This window comes from Eleutherodactylus coqui, chromosome 8, assembly GCF_035609145.1.
Source record: "Eleutherodactylus coqui strain aEleCoq1 chromosome 8, aEleCoq1.hap1, whole genome shotgun sequence".
Taxonomy (NCBI): Eukaryota; Metazoa; Chordata; class Amphibia; order Anura; family Eleutherodactylidae; genus Eleutherodactylus; species Eleutherodactylus coqui.
This window is the reverse complement of record NC_089844.1, coordinates 209,208,853-209,232,554: the sequence shown is the minus strand read 5'-3', so window position 1 is coordinate 209,232,554 and position 23,702 is coordinate 209,208,853. Positions and strand designations below refer to the sequence as shown.

The window sequence follows — 23,702 nt, the reverse complement described above, 5'->3', positions numbered from 1 at the left end:
TTGACCTAGTTCGGGTTCTTTTTTGGAAGGCAGAGTTGGGTAGTCCGTTGTGTTGTAGCAGTTTCCGGCTCTCCTCAGAACGGAAATGTTCAGTGTAGAGAGTCAATGCTGTTGGAACCGAGCCTTAGCAATATGATGCGGTTCCTGACGCCTACTAGGAAATGCAGTTGGAGCAGACTTAAAAGGGTTGGCCACTTTAGGCCGCCTGCAGACGGCCGGGTTGGATCCCACTGCGAGAATTCTTGCAGCGGGACCTGACCCGCGCCCCTGCAGGGACTAGTGCGGCTCTCACCTTCTCCCGCGGCTCTGTGATGTGCAGAGCGGAGCCGGCCTGGCCCTACTGACATTTCTGTGCGGGCCTCTGCAAGACCCGCACAGAAAAAGAAAATGTCACAATTTGTTTTCCACATGTATTTTCACGCAGACAAATCACGGGCGTCTGCATAGGATTGCGTTTAGTAATGCAATCCTATGGCGGCGGCCACGGGCGGAAATTCGGCAGAAATATACCATTGTGGAATTTCCACTCATGTGCAGGGGGCCTTAAGCGGGCAAAAATTTCACATATGTCCCAACGTGTAGGTTTGAAAACAAATAACTCACTCATATGGCCTCTGTGCAAATGACCTCTCAAACTTAAACCCACTGACTCAGAAAGCACTTCGAAAGTGCTGCTGCTCCGCTCTCGTCCAACAGGGTGATCAAGGGACGTCCATGCCCGAACTTTCCGCTATGCAGGTGCGCATGCGCTGCTCTCTAGCATCGTCCTGTAGTGCAAGAGCAGATACTGGTATTCCCAGCAGCACAGACTGAGTTGCATAAGCAGCTGCACATCCACCATTCTTCCAAGGCTAGGACGAACACAGCTGCTTATAGAACTCAGCCTGTGCTGCTAGGAATACCGGTAACCGTGCTTGTGCCCCGAGACGAAGCTTGAGAGCAGCGAATGTGCACCTGCATGACACAGTCAGTGGGCATATCTAGGAAGTGAGACAAAGTTTACATACAGGCCATGCACGACTTATTCGTTTTCAGACATGACATACAAAGCAGATGTGAAATTATGCAAACTGAAAGTGGCCACCCCCTTTAAATCTCTTGGGTTTCTTTTTTGGACTCCGATGTTTCTAATTAACTACAATGGTGGATGTGACGTAAACCTTAGTACCTGAAGTGCATTACAGTAAATACCTGGCCGTGTAGCACACAAGTTGTATTTTCACGTCTTGTACACTTCAAAGTTTTATGTTGTGTCACTAAACTAATATGGAAAGTTACAACCTTACACGCACTGCAGTATGGAGGTTTACATATAGGATTCGTGTTCATGTGCAGAAAAACTCAAACAGTCGGAAGCAGGAAAAATATAAATTTCAAATACCATCTGCAAAAGGATCAAGCCGCTCCGGAGATATAATCATCGCCCGCCTGTACTTTTTATATTCATCTTCCCGATCTGCAATTTTCGGTGCTCGGTGTTCAGCAAACGGATCAAACTGGAAAAAAACAGAAGTGGATTAAAAAAAAAATAAATAAAAAAAATAAGGACCATTGCATTAGTTTAAAGGGGTTGTCTCGCGAAAGCAAGTGGGGTTCAGCACTTCTGTATGGCCATATTAATGCACTTTGTAATGTACATCGTGCATTAATTATGAGCCATACAGAAGTTATTCACTTACCTGCTCCGTTGCTAGCGTCCCCGTCTCCATGGATCTAACTTCAGCGTCTAATTGCCCGATTAGACGCGCTTGCGCTGAAGGGTATTCTGCCTTCGGCTCGACAGCAGCGGCGTCCTGGCTCCGCCCCCTTCTACGCGTCATTGCGTAGCTCCGCCTTATCACGTGTGCCGATTCCAGCCAATCAGGAGGCTGGAATCGGCACACGGGGCAGAGCTACGCGATGACGCGTAGAAGGGGGCGGAGCCAGAACGCCGCTGCTGCCGAACCGAGCCGAAGGCAGAAGACCCTTCTGCGCAAGCGCGTCTAATCGGGCGATTAGACGCTGAAGTTAGACGGCACCATGGAGACGGGGACGCCAGCGCAGGGAAGGTAAGTGAATAACTTCTGTATGGCTCATATTTAATGCACGATGTATATTACAAAGTGCATTAATATGGCCATACAGAAGTGCTTAACCCCACTTGCTGCCGCGGGACAACCCCTTTAAGGAAGCAGTGAGAAGAGAATGCACGAAGCGCAGTGATCGCTGGTCAGAATGAGGAGATTTTGCTGAAAAATAGTTCCACATTATACATCGCCGACAGAAATGTATGGATGGAAGAGTCCATTCTGTATCTTAAAGCGGCTGTTTGGGACGTCGGGCATGATTTGCACCGATGACCTACCATCAGTACCACATGTTCGCTAGAGGTCTGCTGCTCAGAAAGCCGACCAGTTAGGTGATTCCCCGCATCACTGTCAGTATGGGCAGCACAGTTGCATATTGCGCCCTTTGTACCTTAGTGACCCAGTTGGTATTGCATTGAGCTCAATGGGTGCCACGCCTAAACTACCAAACTGGGCCATTGCAAAATGAATAGCACAATTTACTTCCTGAGCTACGCATACTGACAGTAGTGCTGGGAATCAGCTAATCAGCGGGGATCCCGCAGAACATCTATAGATGACCTATAGGTAAACAACAGGGGGAGGGGGGGGGGGGGAGAAAATGTTTAAAGTCCCAAACCACCACGTAAAGGCCTTGCTTTCCCTCTGGCTGCGGATGTTTATGGTTACAGCAATACCATTTTTTTTTTAATGTGACAACTGGGAAAGGGGGAGGTGGAGGATAACAAGTGTGTTTTATAAGTAGAAAAAAAAATTCACAGGGAAATTGAACTTGCCATTGTTTGATCGTTTATACAGTATAATGCAAAACTTCAGTATTGCACTGCACTGTATATTGACTGCCATTCTATTAAGCTGTGCCACAGGCAAGTCTAATAGGTCAACAGTCATGGCAGTTCTATGGAACTTAAGGGTTCAGGCTGCCCCGACACCCAAATGGCACATTGCAATCTCATTTTGGGGGTGTGGATGTTTGGGACATTTAAATGCCATCAACAGAACAGACGGCAGCATATAAAGGGTTAACAGCATGCACTGAAGTCATCTGATCGCGGCTGTTGTGAGCCAGTTCCATACGACAGCCGACATTAACCCCATGTATGGTGCACAATCTAAGGGTGAAAACATAAAGCGCATCCCATTACCAAGTAAGCACGGACGTACCTGTTCAGTTGACTGAGGAATATCATTCAGTAATGCGACTGGAGCGTGATATCCTGGTTTCTTCTGCCCACTAAATGATGCTGTAGGATCATCATCATCCTGCCAACAAAACAGACATGGAGTGTTTGATACGTTTATACTGAGACCATTTTCCATCCCTGTAAGCCCAGCTGATTGGCCACCACATGTGGGCTTCTGTATATTGCACCCACATCCCTACAGTTCAGCCACCACAGTGCATTTTACATTTCTCCCTGCTTGCTCTTCCTCTGTGCCATGAATCTCAATGCCATAGCACAGCATATCACCAGCTAGAGGCAGTACACTCTCTGCCTGCAGGGAGAACACAGCCTCTATATTCACCTAAATGAGCTAAGAGGCCAGGAGTATACAGTCAGGAGCCTCTAATCATCATCAGCGAAGGCTAGTTACACAGGGGTGTAATGATGGCGCCCCCTGTCTCTGGATGGCGGACAACTAAACAGTTTGAGATGCTCGTGCTTAAATCGGACAATCAGACGCTCGTCTCTACTAGTGGTCTGTCAGGTGACCTGAGCCGGTCACCTTGTGTGCCCTCACACATCCACTGGTCCCAAGACCCCCTAACAGTCTGGTCAGACAGGCTGCGGGGAACAATTAATGGATACGACCATCCAGCTTCACCCATCCCAATAATGCGCCCCTCTCAGACTCTGGTAACGGGGTGAAATCTCTTCTCTGCGTCGTAGAGGCATCTAGTGGTCAACAAGCACTACAAGCGGAAGAAGAGGTCACTACACACAGGGAGCCTCCGAGAGCCTCTTGTAGGACATGGGGGGGGGGGGGGGGGGGGGCACTTTTAGGGCCTCTGGTGACAAGACCGTCCATCTAATCACCACAACTCTCATCATTTACAGATCTGTCTGAGATGGAACAGCAGAACGACAACTTCTTTTGGGGGTTGATTTTTTTTTGATTTTTTTTTAACACAAAGTGTTTGGGAAAAAATATGAAAATGATGAATCGTTCAAAAATTCAAGCACCAGTATGTATGAGTATATATACCCCAATGTTGAGTGATTTCGAGTGCCATGTCATTATCACAAGTAACATTCTATGCAGAGCAAAGAGACATCAGCCCAATCACTTCAAATCCCATCTTCCCACCGTTCTGGCCATCGCCTCAGGCTTATTTCCTGGGTGCTCCGATGTCTAAAATTCATCAGTTTGTAAACAATTCCTGTTTTTAGCCTTAAGAACTCGTAAACCGTTTCCCCTTTAGGTATCTTCTCAATAACGTAGCTGTACGACACCATGGATGTTGTGGAACGAGTCTTCGTTTCCATAGGAACCAATTCAGGTACACAGTTTGGTGAATAACAGGCTTTTTGTTACATACCGTAAAACGCATTTCTCGTCACATTCACTGGGAGACCGCAAAACACTGGGTATTGCTGCTTCCACTAGGTGGCGACAGCAAGCACACAGTGATAACTCCTCCCACCTGCAGGCACTGCGCTAAATCAGTTTGTACATAAGCAGTGGGAGAAACAAACATTACACAAGGCAGACCATGCTAGTAACAAATGGTGCAAGAACCAGGAAGAACTGAGGATTCCTTAAAGAGGGAGTCCATGGTCACCGACAAGAGAAACGGGTGGGGGGGTGCCGAGCTCCATAATGAAAGTGATGAGGAATGGATTTTATGGTCTCAAAAATCCTATTCTCTCGTTTGCATCTTTGGGGGGACACAGCAAGATGGAGGGACATTCCAAACCCGTCTCCAAGGGGAGGGTGAAAGGAAAGTGTGGTCAACCTGGTCCAACGAACTTTACGAGTCTAGTACAATGACCTCTAAAGAAGGGCCAATCATTGAAGACACAAGAACATGAATCCTTGTCGGGAGAGAGAAGAGACATATTGGCTCGTGCCAACGAATCCTAAAACAGTAATCTGGACCAGAAAGAGGACATTAGAGACAAGCTATGGCCTGGGGAACGTTACCAACTGTTCCGTCTGAGACGCACCGCGTAGGATATATACCCGACATCTGTTCAACTGACGGGAGAGACAGAATTTGGCCTTCAAGAAGACAGAAAAATAGGCCAGGAACTTGAGAAAGAGGAACATCACTCCATGCTAGGGAAAAGGGTAAGCAAAATTATGGCTGAGCAGATGCTCAAGAGGACAAGCATCCACCCACAGAACCAGTCCATTCTTGTGGAGGGCAGAAGGCCATAAGAGCTAGGACATGGGACCCGGGCAGCTTCAACATGGCTGTAGCAATGTGGGTTATTCCTCCATTGCCCAAGTAAGAAATTCTCTCTCCCGCTCGAACTCCTATGTGGACAGATCAAGGAGAATATGAGGTTTGATCATCAAGATGTGATGGCTGGAGGCAGTTTGTATGCAGCTTGAAGAGATTGTAAGGGGATGAGAAATGACAGGCGTGTACTAGCCAAGTGTACAAGAGTTAGCCATTTAACTCGTTCTGCATGCCTTGAACTAGATGTTGATGTATTCGATGAAGGAATGCCATTACTAGACCGGAAGAGAATCTGCAGGACCCAAATACCCCTTGACACTTGGATAACTATGAATGACAAGTCTTCTCAGTAGAAAGGCAGCGGTGAGCTGTGGGAAAGACGACCGTAGAGACGGGGTATATTGACCCCAGAGCTCACTAAAGGTGCAGGAAAGCCAACAAGATAACGGAGGAGGGTTATGAAGATAGGACAATTAAGAGGTGCAGAAGTAGCTTTCACCCAAAAGTAGGGAGTGATGAGTGACCTCACGTCTGCCAAAATGGCAAATACCTGACCTCTGTGAAGTCAGCACCCCATCTTTCAAAAAAGTTAATTTTTCCATAAGTTCTGGATGCACCCCAAAGAGTTCTAGAGTTCCCAATTAATTTTAAAAATAGTTCTAGCGAATTAAAGGGGTTGTCTCGCGCCGAAACGGGTTTTTTTTTTGTTTTTTTTTTGCATAGGCCCCCCGTTCGGCGCAGGACAAACCCAGGGGATGTGTTAAAATAAAAAAAAATATATTACTTACCCGAATCCCCACTCTGCGACTTCTTCCTACTTCTTCCTTCTCCAAGATGGCCGCCGGGATCTTCACCCACAATGCACCGCGGGTCTTCTCCCATGGTGCACCGTGGGCTCTGTGCGGTCCATTGCCGATTCCAGCCTCCTGATTGGCTGGAATCGGCACACGTGACGGGGCGAAGCTATGCGATGATGCGTAGAAGGGGGCGGAGCCAGAACGCCGCTCGTGCCCGGACCGACCAGAAGGAGAAGACCCTTCTGCGCAAGCGCGTCTAAAAAAGCAAGAAGACCCCGAAATTAGACGGTGCCATGGAAACGGGGACGCCAGCAACGGAGCAGGTAAGTGAATAACTTCTGTATGGCTCATATTTAATGCACGATGTACATTACAAAGTGCATTAATATGGCCATACAGAAGTGTATAACCCCACTTGCTGCCGCAGGACAACCCCTTTAAGCAAAAAAAATAAATAAATAAATTAAAAAAAAAATCAACAAATGTATCTCTGCGGTGCTAACTTCCAAAAATGATATTACTAAATCAGCGAGAACTTTGTAAATATGGGTTCTAGAGCTTCGAGCATTAAGAGTTTTCTTCAGAACTCTCAAGGTGCTACCCAGAACTCTTATAAAATTGTGGAATCCTCCCCCCCCCCCCCCCCCCATCCCTTTTTTTTTTTTTTTTTTTTTTTTTACACACACGATTCAAAAATTTCAGTTATGTGTAAAAAAAAACTTTGGGGAAATCCCACGATTTTATAAGAGTTCTGGGTAGCACTTCCAAGAGTTCTGAAGAAAACTTCATGCTCAAAGCTCTAGAACCCATATTTACAATGTTCAGATGCCAAATCCCAAAATTTCAGTTATGTGTAAAAAAAATTTTGGGAAATCCCGCGATTTTATAAGAGTTCTGAAGAAAACTCTTAATGCTCGAAGCTCTAGAACCAATATTTACAAAGTTCTCACTGATTTAGTAATATTTTTGGAAGTTAGCACCCCAGAGATACATTCGTTGTTTTTTTTTGCTTAATTCGCTAGAACTATTTTTAAAATTAATTGGGAACTCTAGAACTCTTCGGGGTGCATCCAGAACTTATAAAAAAATTAACTTTTTTGAAAGATGGGGTGCTGACTTCACAGAGGTAAATACCTGCCTGATGCCCTCTACATACCTAGGTCCTTTAGAAAGAGGATAGAAGCAATCCCTCCTCTGAGAGAAGGCTGTAGTGATCCGGTACGCAGATATGGACTGTAAACGTGGACAGGAGGATTGAAGCATCCATTACGGATGACCAGAGAAGACTGAACATGTGGACAGCACCCTTGCAGAAGAGAAATACCGACAAAAAACTGGATTTCATAGAGTTAGGCGTTATAAGGCAGAATGCCTTGGGAGTCCTACATTACTTCTCCTATGGGAGGCGGTATATACGTACCGTGCAAATGATGCCTTGGACTCGTAAAGGTGAGCAGAACCCCTAACACACCATGTCACCACCGTCAGACACCTAACGCTAACTTTAACCATTTGATGTGGAGCCGCCTGGTGGTATACTCCTTCTGGACAGAGGTCACAGACTTCCTGGGACTATTGGGGGGCCGCCCCCCCAAACCCTGCTGAATGTCTGCTAAGTATGCAGGATGAAGAGCAGTGGTAATCCCATATCCGCACTTTTCTTGGTGAGGCGTTTTCTGGCCCATGAAGCTGCAGCATTGTGCTGGATGAATAAAAGACCCCCGGCGCTCCCCAATGGTATAATCTAGTCATTAACTACAGAACACCCAAGAAGCCCTCGTCCTAGACAGCGGGCGTTCTCACGGACGTACATGTGATAGATGGAGTTTTCCCCATTTGCAGGGTCCATCTTACCCCGAGGTGGGGACGCCAGGAGACCGGTGTGTCATCTGCCCAATATGTGAGGTATGAGCTTAGCCTTATTATGCCGCAGTGCCCACAGCAATGCAAAACCCTGGTGGGGGCAGATTAATGTGATCCATGTAGTGCGTACGGACTACTGAAATTAACTTATTGTTTCAGTAGACAAAGTTTAGCCTTGACATAAACCAAGGTAGTGCTATTGATCAGAGACAACATGCTGCCCCTATTGCCTTCACTTTAGGAAGCGGGTGCCTGGTCCAGAACTACCGTGTTTCCCCGAAAATAAGACAGCGTCTTATATTAAATTTGTTCAAAAAGGATTAACTTTTTTACATGTATAGCTGCCTAGTCACTATTTAAATTGACTTTTTTAATTAACTGTTAGCAGGGCTTAATTTTGGAGTAGGGCTTATATTTCAAGCATCCTCAAAAAGCCTGAAAAATCATTTTGCATCCTCAAAAATCATGCTAGGTCTTATTTTCAGGGAAACAGGGTATGTGCAAAGCAGACAGAGCAAGCCCTTTTTCAGCCCCTATATACGGTCTCCAGTTCTGTCCATAAGAAGAGACGTGAGAGACAGTCGCTCAGCATGAGGCATAGGAGAGGATTAGAGGCTCTACCCCAGGTAGCACAACGCAGACAGGTAGGCTGCACAAAGTCCATGCCTTAACCCCTTAACGACAAATGACGTACCGGTACGTCATGGAGCGTCGGGGTATGTATGAAGAGAGGTTGCGTGGCAACCTCTCTTCATACAGTGCGGGCATCAGCTGTTTATAACAGCTGACACCCGCGGGCAATAGCCGCGAGCGGCCGAGCGGCCAATCGCGGCTATTAACCATCTAAATGCCGCTGTCAATTCTGACAGCGGCATTTAAATCCCCCGAACGATGTTCGGGGGTCCCGCGCGGCCCCCCCGCGGTGAGATCGGGGAAGCGATGCACGTATCATGGCAGCCGGGGGCCTAATGAAAGACCCCAGGGCTGCCTTAGCAGACTGCCTATCAAGCCGTCCCCGTGGGGTGGCTTCATAGGCTGCCTGTCAAAAAGCAGTATGACGTAATGCTATAGCATTACGTCATACTGCAGGAGCGATCAAAGCATCGCATGTTAAAGTCCCCCAGGGGGACTTCAAAGTAAAGTAAAAAAAAAAAGAATCAAAGTTTTTTTTTAATTGAAAAAAAAAAAAAAAGTTGTCAAAGTTTAAATCACCCCCTTTTGCCATATCTATTATTAAAAAATCTAAATAATAAATTAAAAATATGTATTTGGTATCACCGCGTCCGTAAAAGTCCGAACTATCAAAGTACCACATAATTTTTCCCGCACGGTGAACGTCGTCCGAAAAAAAAAAAAGAAGAACGCCAGAAATGCACTTTTTTAGTTACCCTGTCTCCCAGAAAAAACGCAATAAAAAGCGATCAAAAAGTCGTATGTATTCCAAAACGGTACTATCAGAAACTACAGGACATCCCGCAAAAAATGAGCCCTTGCTCAACTACGTCGACGGAAAAATAAAAAAGTTATCGCGCGCGCAAAATGACCGCAAAAAATAATTGAAAAAATTTTTATGTCTTTTAAAAAAAAAAAAAAAAAGAGGAGTATAGTAAAAAGAAAACTATACAAGTTTGGCATCGTAGTAATCGTACCGACCCGCAGAATGAAGTTATGTCGTTTTTGTTGCCATTTGTGCGCCGTAGAAACAAGACGCACTGAAAGATGGCAAAATATCGGGTTTTTTTTCATTTTACTCCACTTAGAATTTTTTAAAAGTTTTTCAGTCCATTATATGGTACTTTAAATGGCACCATTGAAAAATACAACTCGTCCCGCAAAAAACAACAAGCCCTCCTACAGCGACGGCGATGGATAAATAAAAGTTATGATAAAGGGGGGAGGAAAAAACGAAAATGGAAAAAGAAAAATGGCCGCGTCATTAAGGGGTTAAACAGACCCGAGTCCAAATCCTGTCCCCAGGCCGCCACACATGGGAGCCGTTGCAGCCTAGGCACAGTAGTTGGCCAAGGAGAACCAGAAAGTGAGAGGAGAGAAATCTCCTGCACTGCCCACCTCTGCTGGGCGCTCCGTGTGCGAGCCTGCTCTGCTAGCTCCCGTGCAGGAGTATGGGAGTGCGGGGACACAGGGACGAGTGGCGGGCATCGTTTGCCCAACACTCGTCCTGTGTAAATGGGGCTTTAAATGGTCACCAGCATAAAAGACTCTGGTCCACAGCCTCAATTAATCAGTCAGACTCTAACCTCTACAACATGGCAAGACCAAAGAGGATTTAAGGAGGTCAGGGACAAGATCATAGACCTGCACAAGGCTGGAATGGACTACAAAACCAGAAGTGAGAAGGAGACTACTGTTGGTGCAATAAGAAAATGGAAGGCATACAAAATGACTGTCAATGGGCAGCGATCTGGGTCTCCATGCAAAATCTCACCTCCTGAGAGATCAGCCTAAAACTACACGGGGAGGGGGGAGAGAGATCTTGGTAATGATCTCAAGGCAGCTGGGACCAGTGTCACCAAGAAAACTATTGGTAACACATTACGCCGTAATGGATTAAAATCCTGGTGTGCCCACAAGGTCCCCGGGCTCAAGACGGCACATGTGCAGCCTGTCTGAAGGTTGGATGATTCTGAGAGTGATTGGGATCTGCTGAGGTCAGGAGACAAAACGGAGCTCTTTGGCATTAACTCAACTCGCCGTGTTTGGAGGAAGAGAAATGCTGCCTATGACCCAAAGAACACCATCCCCACTGTCAAGCATGGAGGTGGAAACATTATGTTTTGGGGCTGTTTCTCTGCTCAGGGCACAGGACTACTTCACCGCATCAGTGGGAGAATGGATGGAGCCATATAGCGTAAAATCCTGAGTGACAGCCTCCTTCCCTCCACCAGGACATTAAACATGGGTCGAGGCTGGGTCAAAGGAGTGGCTGAAAAAGAAGCACATTAAGGGTCCTGGAGGGGCCTAGCCAGTTTTCAGACCTTCATCCCATAGAAAACTGATGGAGCCAAGTGACAGCCTCAAAATCTTAATGATTCAGAGATGATCTGCAAACAGGAGTGGGACAAAATCCCTTCTGACGCACGCAAACCTCATCAACTACACAAACCGTCTGACTGCTGTGCCTGGCTACAAGGGGTTTCCACCAAGTATTAAGTCTTGTTTGTCAGAGGGATCAAATACTTATTTCTCTGTGCAAAATGCTAATAAATTTATATAATTTAGACAAGGTGATTTTCTATCTTACTGTTAACATTACCCTAAACATTATAGACTGTTCATGACTGACAGCGGGCGAACTTAATCAGCAAGGGATCAAAGAATTATTTCCTTCACTATATCACTTACACAATGCTTTAAATCATTTCACAGCAACGCCTTCTAATAAAAATAAAGGCACAAGAGGCGAAAGCCACAAAGGTTTGCTGTTCATCTTGCTTACACAAAACAAATAAAAAGAAAATACAAACTAGTCAAAAAGTCATCTCTACATCTAAATGGCACCAACAAAAGCTACAAATGGTCCTGCAAAAAAAATAACCTCATACAACTTTGGTGATGAAAAACACAACTGCCCTGTACTTGGAATATTGTACAAGAGTAGAGAAACCTAATAAAACCTCTAGAATGAGATGTAGAATAAAGCTACAATTATACCAAAATGATGAGCACCCTAAAAATACATCCCCAAAAAAAACTGAAATTGGTTTTATTTTTCTCTATTGGCCCCCTGCGAAAGAAAACTGAAGATTACGCAGTCCATTATATGTACCCCAAACTAGTTGTTCCTATAAGATGTCTTACAGCTACACTTAGGAGAAAGAATACACATACAGCCCTCCAGGGGGTTACAGCCATTTAGAGTAGAAAGCCAATGAAGTTGCTTTACAAGGGGGGGGGGGGTTCCTCCATTGGGAACGCCCCCTTTATTCTGGTTCACAAAATACCTCAGTGGTCTTCAAAGGTCCAAATGCACAGTCCATATTGGAGGTGTATAGAGGACTTCGTAACATAGTATGTTAGGCTGAGGGGAGACAATGGCCATCTAGTTCAGCCTGTTCCCCCCTCCCCTTGTTGATCCAGAGGAAGGCAAAAAAAACAAAAAACACGATGAGGCATAAGCCAGATTAGCCCACGTGGGGGAAAATCAATTCCTTCCTGACTCCATAACGGCAGACAGAATAATCCCTGGATCAATATTTGAGTTCCTACCTGACTCCAAGACCCGGATCAACAACCCCGCTGGTCACCTAATGTCTATATCCTGTAATATAGTGCTCTAGAAAGACATTTAGTCCCTCTTAAATTCCTCTATGGATTTTGCCATCACCACGTCCTCAGGCAGAGAGTTCCACAGTCTCACTGCTCTTGTGTTGGTGATGAAACCTGCTTTCTTCTAGACATAGAAGATGCCCTCTTGTTACCGTCGTAGTCCTGGGTATAAACAGATCCTGGGAGAGATCCTTGTATTGTCCCCTCATGTATAAGAGGCTTGCAGTTGTCGGGGGACAGTGCATTTTGGAAGGGTACAAGCCTCCTTTATCAATCACATGACAAGCTGCTCCTTAAAGAGGTGTAAGGCTCATTGGCTTTCTACACTAACTGGCTGTAACCCCTGGAGCGCCGGGTTTGATTCTCTAACCTCCGTACACACGTGACTGGGATCCACTTGGAGTCCCGTTGCCGGTCTCCATCGTTGATGTTCTTCTGACAAGGTAAACCCTTGGCATTTTAACCGAATATCTGACGAGCCGGGACTTCAGGTGTGATGGCCTGTCCCTACTAAAACGAAACACAAACAACTTACGTCTTCTTGCTCGTTGGCGGCTATAGAGGTCACATAGCCAGTAAATCTGCTGTCACTTCCATCATAGATTTCTTGATCGAAATAACCCGTTGAATCGAGGCCGACTCCTTGCGTCTCATCGAGGGTGGCCTTCTTTCCTTGAATTTCACGGATCTGTGCCTCAATGTCTGCAAATGAGAAAGTAACCATTAATGACCGTGTATTTGACCTTCTCACTGACGGCCTGTTCATGGACACTACTGCAGCGGGTCACAAAGAGGGGGGTGAACAAGCGGGCCAAAACTCAGCCACTTGGCACCAAAATTGCCCATTACTGATTTCATGACCATCTTATTTTCGGGGCTTGGCCGACAATCACACCACGTGGTCTCATAAAACCAACAGCCTATGTAGGAAAAGAAATCTAAGTACACGGCGAAAAACGGCCATGTGACCTCCATGCTGATCTAGTCAGAGACCGGTCTCCAAGTACTGTAAAAAATATGATGCAGCCCTAAAGCAATGTCCGTCCTGTCCGGGTGCAGTCAGGTGTGATCAGTACGTCGCACAAACTACAACTGACTTTCGAGCATGGACACGTGTGAGGGCCCCGAGACACGGAACCATCACACGGTGCAACACAACAGATAAGCGGCTTATAGTAACTTTGGTGCTGAATTCAAATCTGATATCCGGTTTTTCTGTCACGTAAGGTTTTATGGTTATCCTGTTGCCGTTGTATTTTTTGGAAATCTGCCTAAACAATTAATCCAGTCAGCTCGCCAGTAACCTGCGTAAAAAGAACAAAAGGGATATTACAACTATTCCACAATCACTGTTATACACCGCGCGCTGACCGAACACTATAAGGGTAGGTGTATGTAACATATAGAATACACACCGCGCGCCGACCGAACACTATAAGGGTAGGTGTATGTAACATATAGGATACACACCGCACACTGACCGAACACTATAAGGGTAGGTGTATGTAACATATAGGATACACACCGCGCGCTGACCGAACACTATAAGGGTAGGTGTATGTAACATATAGGATACACACCGCGCGCTGACCGAACACTATAAGGGTAGGTGTATGTAACATATAGGATACACACCGCATGCTGACCAAACACTATAAGGGTAGGTGTATGTAACATATAGGATACACACCGCACGCTGACCGAACACTATAAGGGTAGGTGTATGTAACATATAGGATACACACCGCATGCTGACCGAACACTATAAGGGTAGGTGTATGTAACATATAGGATACACACCGCGCGCTGACCGAACACTATAAGGGTAGGTGTATGTAACATATAGGATACACACCGCGCGCTGACCGAACACTATAAGGGTAGGTGTATGTAACATAGGATACACACCGAGCGCCGACCGAACACTATAAGGGTAGGTGTATGTAACATATAGGATACACACCGCGCGCTGACCGAACACTATAAGGGTAGGTGTATGTAACATAGGATACACACCGCGCGCTGACCGAACACTATAAGGGTAGGTGTATGTAACATATAGGATACACACCGCGCGCTGACCGAACACTATAAGGGTAGGTGTATGTAACATATAGGATACACACCGCGCGCTGACCGAACACTACAAGGGTAGGTGTATGTAACATATAGGATACACACCGTGCGCTGACCGAACACTATAAGGGTAGGTGTATGTAACATATAGGATACACACCGCGCGCTGACTGAACGCTATAAGGGTAGGTGTATGTAACATATAGGATACACACCGCGCGCTGACCGAACACTATAAGGGTAGGTGTATGTAACATATAGGAAACACACCGAGCACTGACCGAACGTTATAAGGGTAGGTGTATGTAACATATAGGATACACACCGCACACTGACCGAACACTATAAGGGTAGGTGTATGTAACATATAGGATACACACCGCACGCTGACCGAACACTATAAGGGTAGGTGTATGTAACATATAGGATACACACCGCGCGCTGACCGAACACTATAAGGGTAGGTGTATGTAACATATAGGATACACACCGCGCGCTGACCGAACACTATAAGGGTAGGTGTATGTAACATATAGGAAACACACCGAGCACTGACCGAACGTTATAAGGGTAGGTGTATGTAACATAGGATACACACCGCTCGCTGACCGAACACTATAAGGGTAGGTGTATGTAACATATAGGATACACACCGCTCGCTGACCGAACACTATAAGGGTAGGTGTATGTAACATATAGGATACACACCGCGCACCGACCGAACACTATAAGGGTAGGTGTATGTAACATATAGGATACACACCGAGCGCCGACCGAACACTATAACGGTAGATGTATGTAACATATAGGATACACACCGCGCGCCGACCGAACACTATAACGGTAGATGTATGTAACATATAGGATACACACCGCGCGCTGACCGAACACTATAAGGGTAGGTGTATGTAACATATAGGATACACACCGCGCGCTGACCGAACGCTATAAAGGTAGGTGTATGTAACATATAGGATACACACCGCACACTGACCGAACGCTATAAGGGTAGGTGTATGTAACATATAGGATACACACCGCGCGCTGACCAAACACTATAAGGGTAGGTGTATGTAACATATAGGATACACACCGCGCGCTGACCGAACACTATAAGGGTAGGTGTATGTAACATATAGGATACACACCGAGCGCCGACCGAACGCTATAAGGGTAGGTGTATGTAACATATAGGATACACACCGCGCGCTGACCGAACACTATAAGGGTAGGTGTATGTAACATATAGGATACACACCGAGCGCCGACCGAACGCTATAAGGGTAGGTGTATGTAACATATAAGATACACACCGAGCGCCGACCGAACGCTATAAGGGTAGGTGTATGTAACATATAGGATACACACCGCGCACCGACCGAACACTATAAGGGTAGGTGTATGTAACATATAGGATACACACCGAGCGCCGACCGAACACTATAACGGTAGATGTATGTAACATATAGGATACACACCGCGCGCTGACCGAACACTAACGGTAGGTGTATGTAACATATAGGATACACACCGCGCGCCGACCGAACGCTATAAGGGTAGGTGTATGTAACATAGGATACACACCGCGCACTGACCGAACACTATAAGGGTAGGTGTATGTAACATATAGGATACACACCGCGCACTGACCGAACACTATAAGGGTAGGTGTATGTAACATATAGGATACACACCGCACGCTGACCGAACGCTATAAGGGTAGGTGTATGTAACATATAGGATACACACCGCGCGCTGACCGAACGCTATAAGGGTAGGTGTATGTAACATATAGGATACACACCGCGCGCTGACCGAACACTATAAGGGTAGGTGTATGTAACATATAGGATACACACCGCGCGCTGACCGAACGCTATAAGGGTAGGTGTATGTAACATATAGGATACACACCGCGCGCTGACCGAACGCTATAAGGGTAGGTGTATGTAACATATAGGATACACACCGAGCGCTGACCGAACACTATAAGGGTAGGTGTATGTAACATATAGGATACACACCACGCGCTGACCGAACACTATAAGGGTAGGTGTATGTAACATATAGGATACACACCGCGCGCTGACCGAACGCTATAAGGGTAGGTGTATGTAACATATAGGATACACACCGCGCGCTGACCGAACGCTATAAAGGTAGGTGTATGTAACATATAGGATACACACCGCACACTGACCGAACGCTATAAGGGTAGGTGTATGTAACATATAGGATACACACCGCGCGCTGACCAAACACTATAAGGGTAGGTGTATGTAACATATAGGATACACACCGCGCGCTGACCGAACACTATAAGGGTAGGTGTATGTAACATATAGGATACACACCGCGCGCTGACCGAACGCTATAAGGGTAGGTGTATGTAACATATAGGGGGTGTTTCCACTGCGGATCATCCACCAGCGAGTTGTAATTGATGAGGTGTTTTACAGGCCGTCGGTTAGACTAAATAAAAGAACCAAAATCATAAAACAAAAGATAAAAAGTCTGATGAAAGTAAGGCATTATTTACCCCCACGGTGAACGGCGTCTGAAAAAAAAAATTAAGAGCGGCAGAAATGCCTTTTTTTGGTCAACGTGTCTCAATTAAAAAGTGCAATACAAAGTGATCAAAAAGTTGTATGTATTCCAAAACGGTAACAACACAAATTACAGGACGTCCGGCAGGAAATCAGCCCCTGCGCAACCATGTGGACGGAAAAATACTAGAAGTTATCGCATGCAGAAAAGAAAATATAAATGTTAAAAAAATCAAGTTCTTTGAAAGAAAAAAAAAAAAAAAAACTCTAAGTTTATCGCAGTAATTGTCCCGCCCCATAGAATAACGTCAGCAGATCCTTTTGGTTGCAGTTGGTGCCGTAGAATCCACGATGGATAAACAAAAAAAACCCAGCTTGGTCACTTAGGGGTTAATAGCGTGCACACGGGGCGCGCCGCGCTTGGTCACTTAGGGGTTAATAGCGTGCACACGGGGCGCGCCGCGCTTGGTCACTTAGGGGTTAATAGCGTGCACACGGGGCGCGCCGCGCTTGGTCACTTAGGGGTTAATAGCGTGCACACGGGGCGCGCCGCGCATGGTCACTTAGGGGTTAATAGCGTGCACACGGGGCGCGCCGCGCATGGTCACTTAGGGGTTAATAACGTGCACACGGGGCGCGCCGCGCATGGTCACTTAGGGGTTAATAACGTGCACACGGGGCGCGCCGCGCTTGGTCACTTAGGGGTTAATAGCGTGCACACGGGGCGCGCCGCACATCTTCGCTGTTACCCATGGAATCAGCAGGTCTTTACGGAAACATATGAATCTGTTACAAAAAGGTGATAAAACCTTGTTGTGCGGCGTGACTGTCCACACGGGTGACCGGGAGCGAGAAGTGTCAGCCATCATTGGCGCGGTCACGGGTCATTCTCCCCTCTACGGCGGATGTGAGCGCCCTCTAGTGTCACCAAGCCAACGATGCATCGGCTGTAGAGTCCGGCCGCTGTTCGGGATCACACACACTGATTGGCTGCGGTCGTACATGTGTGCAGTTTTCCGCGGTGCACACGTATGACCGGCGCATCGTCCGCGCGGAAGAAAGCTGGAAACGACATCTGAAAGTAGTCCAACATCCCCCGGCGCCATCTCTGCCCCCGATCCCTGCTGTTAGATCTGGTCTCGCGGCAACTTGCAAGAGGATACGCAGCGTTCATGTTGTGCGCACTGCGAACCGTAGAGATCCGTAAAACGCGGGAGCCACAGTGAGATACAGCATGCCGCCATCTTACTTCCACTTGCAGAATCTGCAATCCCTATCCGCACGTGTGAGCGAAATGTACCTCTCAGGGCCCACGGATCGGCGCGGCGGCCGGCGACCGGAAACGCAATTCATACCCATCCGCAGGAGCGCGGCCTCACGGCGCCATGACACAGAACGACTATGGGAGAAACTCCCGTGATCCAGCGGCAGTGGGAAGGACTAGCGCTCCGTGTAACCGCCGCCATGCCTGGACCACCAACAAGTAGTCCTTCACACAGCCGGGCCGGTCGGCGGCCGGGAAAAGAGGCTTATAAATTAGGCAAAAATCCAACCAAAAAAAATATATAAAATATATACAGAAAGAAACAGCAGCGCGTTGTTACCGCCGAACGCGGGAGGAAAAAAACGGAAGATCCCTGCTGAGCCAATAACAATCAGCGCAGAGCGCGGCGCGTACGGCCATGATGGAAGATACAGCTGAGCCGATAACAATCAGCGCAGAGCGCGGCGCGTACGGCCATGATGGAAGATACAGCTGAGCCAATAACAATCAGCGCAGAGCGCGGCGCGTACGGCCATGATGGAAGATACAGCTGAGCCGATAACAATCAGCGCAGAGCGCGGCGCGTACGGCCATGATGGAAGATACAGCTGAGCCGATAACAATCAGCGCAGAGCGCGGCGCGTACGGCCATGATGGAAGATACAGCTGAGCCAATAACAATCAGCGCAGAGCGCGGCGCGTACGGCCATGATGGAAGATACAGCTGAGCCGATAACAATCAGCGCAGAGCGCGGCGCGTACGGCCATGATGGAAGATACAGCTGAGCCGATAACAATCAGCGCAGAGCGCGGCGCGTACGGCCATGATGGAAGATCCAGCTGAGCCGATAACAATCAGCGCAGAGCGCGGCGCGTACGGCCATGATGGAAGATACAGCTGAGCCGATAACAATCAGCGCAGAGCGCGGCGCGTACGGCCATGATGGAAGATACAGCTGAGCCCCAAAACATGGATGTCACCACAGGGGGCGCTGGAGGGCCCGGAGGGACAATATACATGTACCCCCCACATTACACACGTATCCCAGCCAACCATACGGCACACATACGTATCCCACACACGGATCCCACCTGCGACCCACAGGCCCCTCCGAGCCTCCGCCGCGCAGACGGCCAGCAGGCCGCCATGGCAGGACGAACCGCCCGCCGCCTGAGGCGCCCCGTCCTCTGCCGCACATCCCGCCCGGCCTCCCCGCTCACCTTCGTGTGTTTTCGCGATCTTCGCCATGTTCTCTACTCGCCACGACGCTACCACAACGGCCGCGGCTTCCGCTACACAATATCCCGGCAACTGCGCATGCGCTGGGCAGCCGGTGACGTCACTTGATTTCCGCCCAGCTTTGTGTGTAATGTGGATGTCTGAGGCCTAAAATGGCGGCCAGCGCTGTAGGAGGAGCCGTGAGGCCTGGGGCCTGTGCTGCGCCAGCAGAAGTGTGTGAAGAGACGAGGCTGTAACACTGACAGGAGGGGCAGCACACCGCAGAACCAAAGTACTACAGTGCAGCTACACCGCACCACCTCCAGGGGCCTCACGGGGCAGCACACCGCAGAACCAAAGTACTACAGTGCAGCTACACCGCACCACCTCCAGGGGCCTCACGGGGCAGCACACCGCAGAACCAAAGTACTACAGTGCAGCTACACCGCACCACCTCCAGGGGCCTCACGGGGCAGCACACCGCAGAACCAAAGTACTACAGTGCAGAGCTACACCGCACCCCCTCCAGGGGCCTCACGGGGCAGCACACCGCAGAACCAAAGTACTACAGTGCAGCACTACACCGCACCCCCTCCAGGGGCCTCACGGGGCAGCACACCGCAGAACCAAAGTACTACAGTGCAGCTACACCGCACCCCCTCCAGGGGCCTCACGGGGCAGCACACCGCAGAACCAAAGTACTACAGTGCAGAGCTACACCGCACCCCCTCCAGGGGCCTCACGGGGCAGCACACCGCAGAACCAAAGTACTGCAGTGCAGCTACACCGCACCCCCTCCAGGGGCCTCACGGGGCAGCGCACCGCAGAACCAAAGTACTACAGTGCAGAGCTACACCGCACCGCCTCCAGGGGCCTCACGGGGCAGCGCACCGCAGAACCAAAGTACTACAGTGCAGAGCTACACCGCACCGCCTCCAGGGGCCTCACGGGGCAGCACACCGCAGAACCAAAGTACTACAGTGCAGCTACACCGCACCACCTCCAGGGGCCTCACGGGGCAGCACACCGCAGAACCAAAGTACTACAGTGCAGCTACACCGCACCACCTCCAGGGGCCTCACGGGGCAGCACACCGCAGAACCAAAGTACTACAGTGCAGCTACACCGCACCACCTCCAGGGGCCTCACGGGGCAGCACACCGCAGAACCAAAGTACTACAGTGCAGCTACACCGCACCACCTCCAGGGGCCTCACGGGGCAGCACACCGCAGAACCAAAGTACTACAGTGCAGAGCTACACCGCACCCCCTCCAGGGGCCTCACGGGGCAGCACACCGCAGAACCAAAGTACTGCAGTGCAGCTACACCGCACCCCCTCCAGGGGCCTCACGGGGCAGCGCACCGCAGAACCAAAGTACTACAGTGCAGAGCTACACCGCACCGCCTCCAGGGGCCTCACGGGGCAGCGCACCGCAGAACCAAAGTACTACAGTGCAGAGCTACACCGCACCGCCTCCAGGGGCCTCACGGGGCAGCACACCGCAGAACCAAAGTACTACAGTGCAGCGCTACACCGCACCCCCTGCAGGGGCCTCACGGGGCAGCACACCGCAGAACAAGAGTACTACAGTGCAGCGCTACACCGCACCACCTCCAGGGGCCTCACGGGGCAGCACACCGCAGAACCAAAGTACTGCAGTGCAGCTACACCGCACCCCCTCCAGGGGCCTCACGGGGCAGCGCACCGCAGAACCAAAGTACTACAGTGCAGAGCTACACCGCACCGCCTCCAGGGGCCTCACGGGGCAGCGCACCGCAGAACCAAAGTACTACAGTGCAGAGCTACACCGCACCGCCTCCAGGGGCCTCACGGGGCAGCACACCGCAGAACCAAAGTACTACAGTGCAGCGCTACACCGCACCCCCTGCAGGGGCCTCACGGGGCAGCACACCGCAGAACAAGAGTACTACAGTGCAGCGCTACACCGCACCACCTCCAGGGGCCTCACGGGGCAGCACACCGCAGAACCAAAGTGCTACAGTGCAGCGCTACACCGCACCACCTCCAGGGGCCTCACAGGGCAGCACACCGCAGAACCAAAGTACTACAGTGCAGCACTACACCGCACCCCCTCCAGGGGCCTCACGGGGCAGCACACCGCAGAACCAAAGTACTACAGTGCAGAGCTACACCGATCCCCCTCCAGGGGCCTCACGGGGCAGCACACCGCAGAACCAAAGTACTGCAGTGAAGAGCTACACCGGACCCCCTCCAGGGGCCTCACGGGGCAGCACACCGCAGAACCAAAGTACTACAGTGCAGCACTACACCGCACCCCCTCCAGGGGCCTCACGGGGCAGCACACCGCAGAACCAAAGTACTACAGTGCAGCACTACACCGCACCCCCTCCAGGGGCCTCACAGGGCAGCACACCGCAGAACCAAAGTACTACAGTGCAGCGCTAAACCGCACCCCCTCCAGGGGCCTCACGGGGCAGCACACCGGAGAACCAGAGTACTACAGTGCAGCGCTACACCGCACCACCTCCAGGGGCCTCACGGGGCAGCACACCGCAGAACCAAAGTACTACAGTGCAGCACTACACCGCACCCCCTGCAGGGGCCTCACGGGGCAGCACACCGCAGAACCAGAGTACTACAGTGCAGCGCTACACCGCACCACCTCCAGGGGCCTCACGGGGCAGCACACCGCAGAACCAAAGTACTACAGTGCAGCGCTACACCGCACCCCCTCCAGGGGCCTCACGGGGCAGCACACCGCAGAACCAAAGTATTACAGTGCAGCTACACCGCACCCCCTCCAGGGGCCTCACGGGGCAGCACACCGCAGAACCAAAGTACTACAGTGCAGCGCAACACCGCACCCCCTCCAGGGGCCTCACGGGGCAGCACACCACAGAACCAAAGTACTGCAGTGCAGCACTACACCGCACCCCCTGCTGGGGCCTCACGGGGCAGCACACAGCAGAACCAAAGTACTACAGTGCAGCACTACACCGCACCCCCTCCAGGAGCCTCACGGGGCAGCACACAGCAGAACCAAAGTACTGCAGTGCAGAGCTACACCGGACCCCCTCCAGGGGCCTCATGGGGCAGCACACCGCAGAACCAAAGTACTACAGTGCAGCCCTACACCGCACCCCCTCCAGGGGCCTCACGGGGCAGCACACCGCAGAACCAAAGTACTGCAGTGCAGCGCTACACCGCACCCCCTGCAGGGACCTCACGGGGCAGCACACCGCAGAACCAAAGTACTGCAGTGCAGCGCTACACCGCACCCCCTGCAGGGGCCTCACGGGGCAGCACACCGCAGAACCAAAGTACTACAGTGCAGCGCTACACCGCACCCCCTCCAGGGGCCTCACGGGGCAGCACACCGCAGAACCAGAGTACTACAGTGCAGCACTACACCGCACCACCTCCAGGGGCCTCACGGGGCAGCACACCGCAGAACCAAAGTACTACAGTGCAGCGCTACACCGCACCCCCTGCAGGGGCCTCACGGGGCAGCACACCGCAGAACAAGAGTACTACAGTGCAGCGCTACACCGCACCACCTCCAGGGGCCTCACAGGGCAGCACACCGCAGAACCAAAGTACTACAGTGCAGCCCTACACCGCACCACCTCCAGGGGCCTCACAGGGCAGCACACCACAGAACCAAAGTACTACAGTGCAGCACTACACCGCACCCCCTCCAGGGGCCTCACGGGGCAGCACACCGCAGAACCAAAGTACTACTGTGCAGCACTACACCGCACCCCCTCCAGGGGCCTCACGGGGCAGCACACCGCAGAACCAAAGTACTACAGTGCAGAGCTACACCGATCCCCCTCCAGGGGCCTCACGGGGCAGCACACCGCAGAACCAAAGTACTGCAGTGAAGAGCTACACCGGACCCCCTCCAGGGGCCTCACGGGGCAGCACACCGCAGAACCAAAGTACTACAGTGCAGCACTACACCGCACCCCCTCCAGGGGCCTCACGGGGCAGCACACCGCAGAACCAGAGTACTACAGTGCAGCACTACACCGCACCCCCTCCAGGGGCCTCACGGGGCAGCACACCGCAGAACCAAAGTACTACAGTGCAGCGCTAAACCGCACCACCTCCAGGGGCCTCACGGGGCAGCACACCGCAGAACCAGAGTACTACAGTGCAGCGCTACACCGCACCACCTCCAGGGGCCTC

The 23,702-nt window shown here is 50.2% G+C and overlaps 1 protein-coding gene across 3 annotated transcripts in view; it reads right to left on the bottom strand.

Annotated features, from left to right (window-relative positions):
- SF3B1 (splicing factor 3b subunit 1) overlaps window positions 1-19,654 on the bottom strand; it is a 53,019-nt gene extending 33,365 nt beyond the window's left edge. For 2 of the 3 annotated variants that reach the window (XR_010786466.1, XM_066577275.1), the window contains exons 1-4: window positions 19,530-19,654; window positions 12,958-13,124; window positions 3,231-3,329; window positions 1,382-1,496 (exon numbers count right to left, since the gene is read on the bottom strand). Coding sequence is in view for 2 of the 3 variants with exons in the window: in XM_066577275.1 (XP_066433372.1) it covers window positions 1,382-1,496; window positions 3,231-3,329; window positions 12,958-13,124; window positions 19,530-19,557 (409 nt within the window). In the remaining variant the exon portion in view is untranslated. The remainder of the gene's footprint in view (window positions 1-1,381; window positions 1,497-3,230; window positions 3,330-12,957; window positions 13,125-19,529) is intronic. The other variant, XM_066577273.1, reaches the window with a different exon arrangement.
- Between the last annotated feature and the right edge of the window lie 4,048 nt (window positions 19,655-23,702).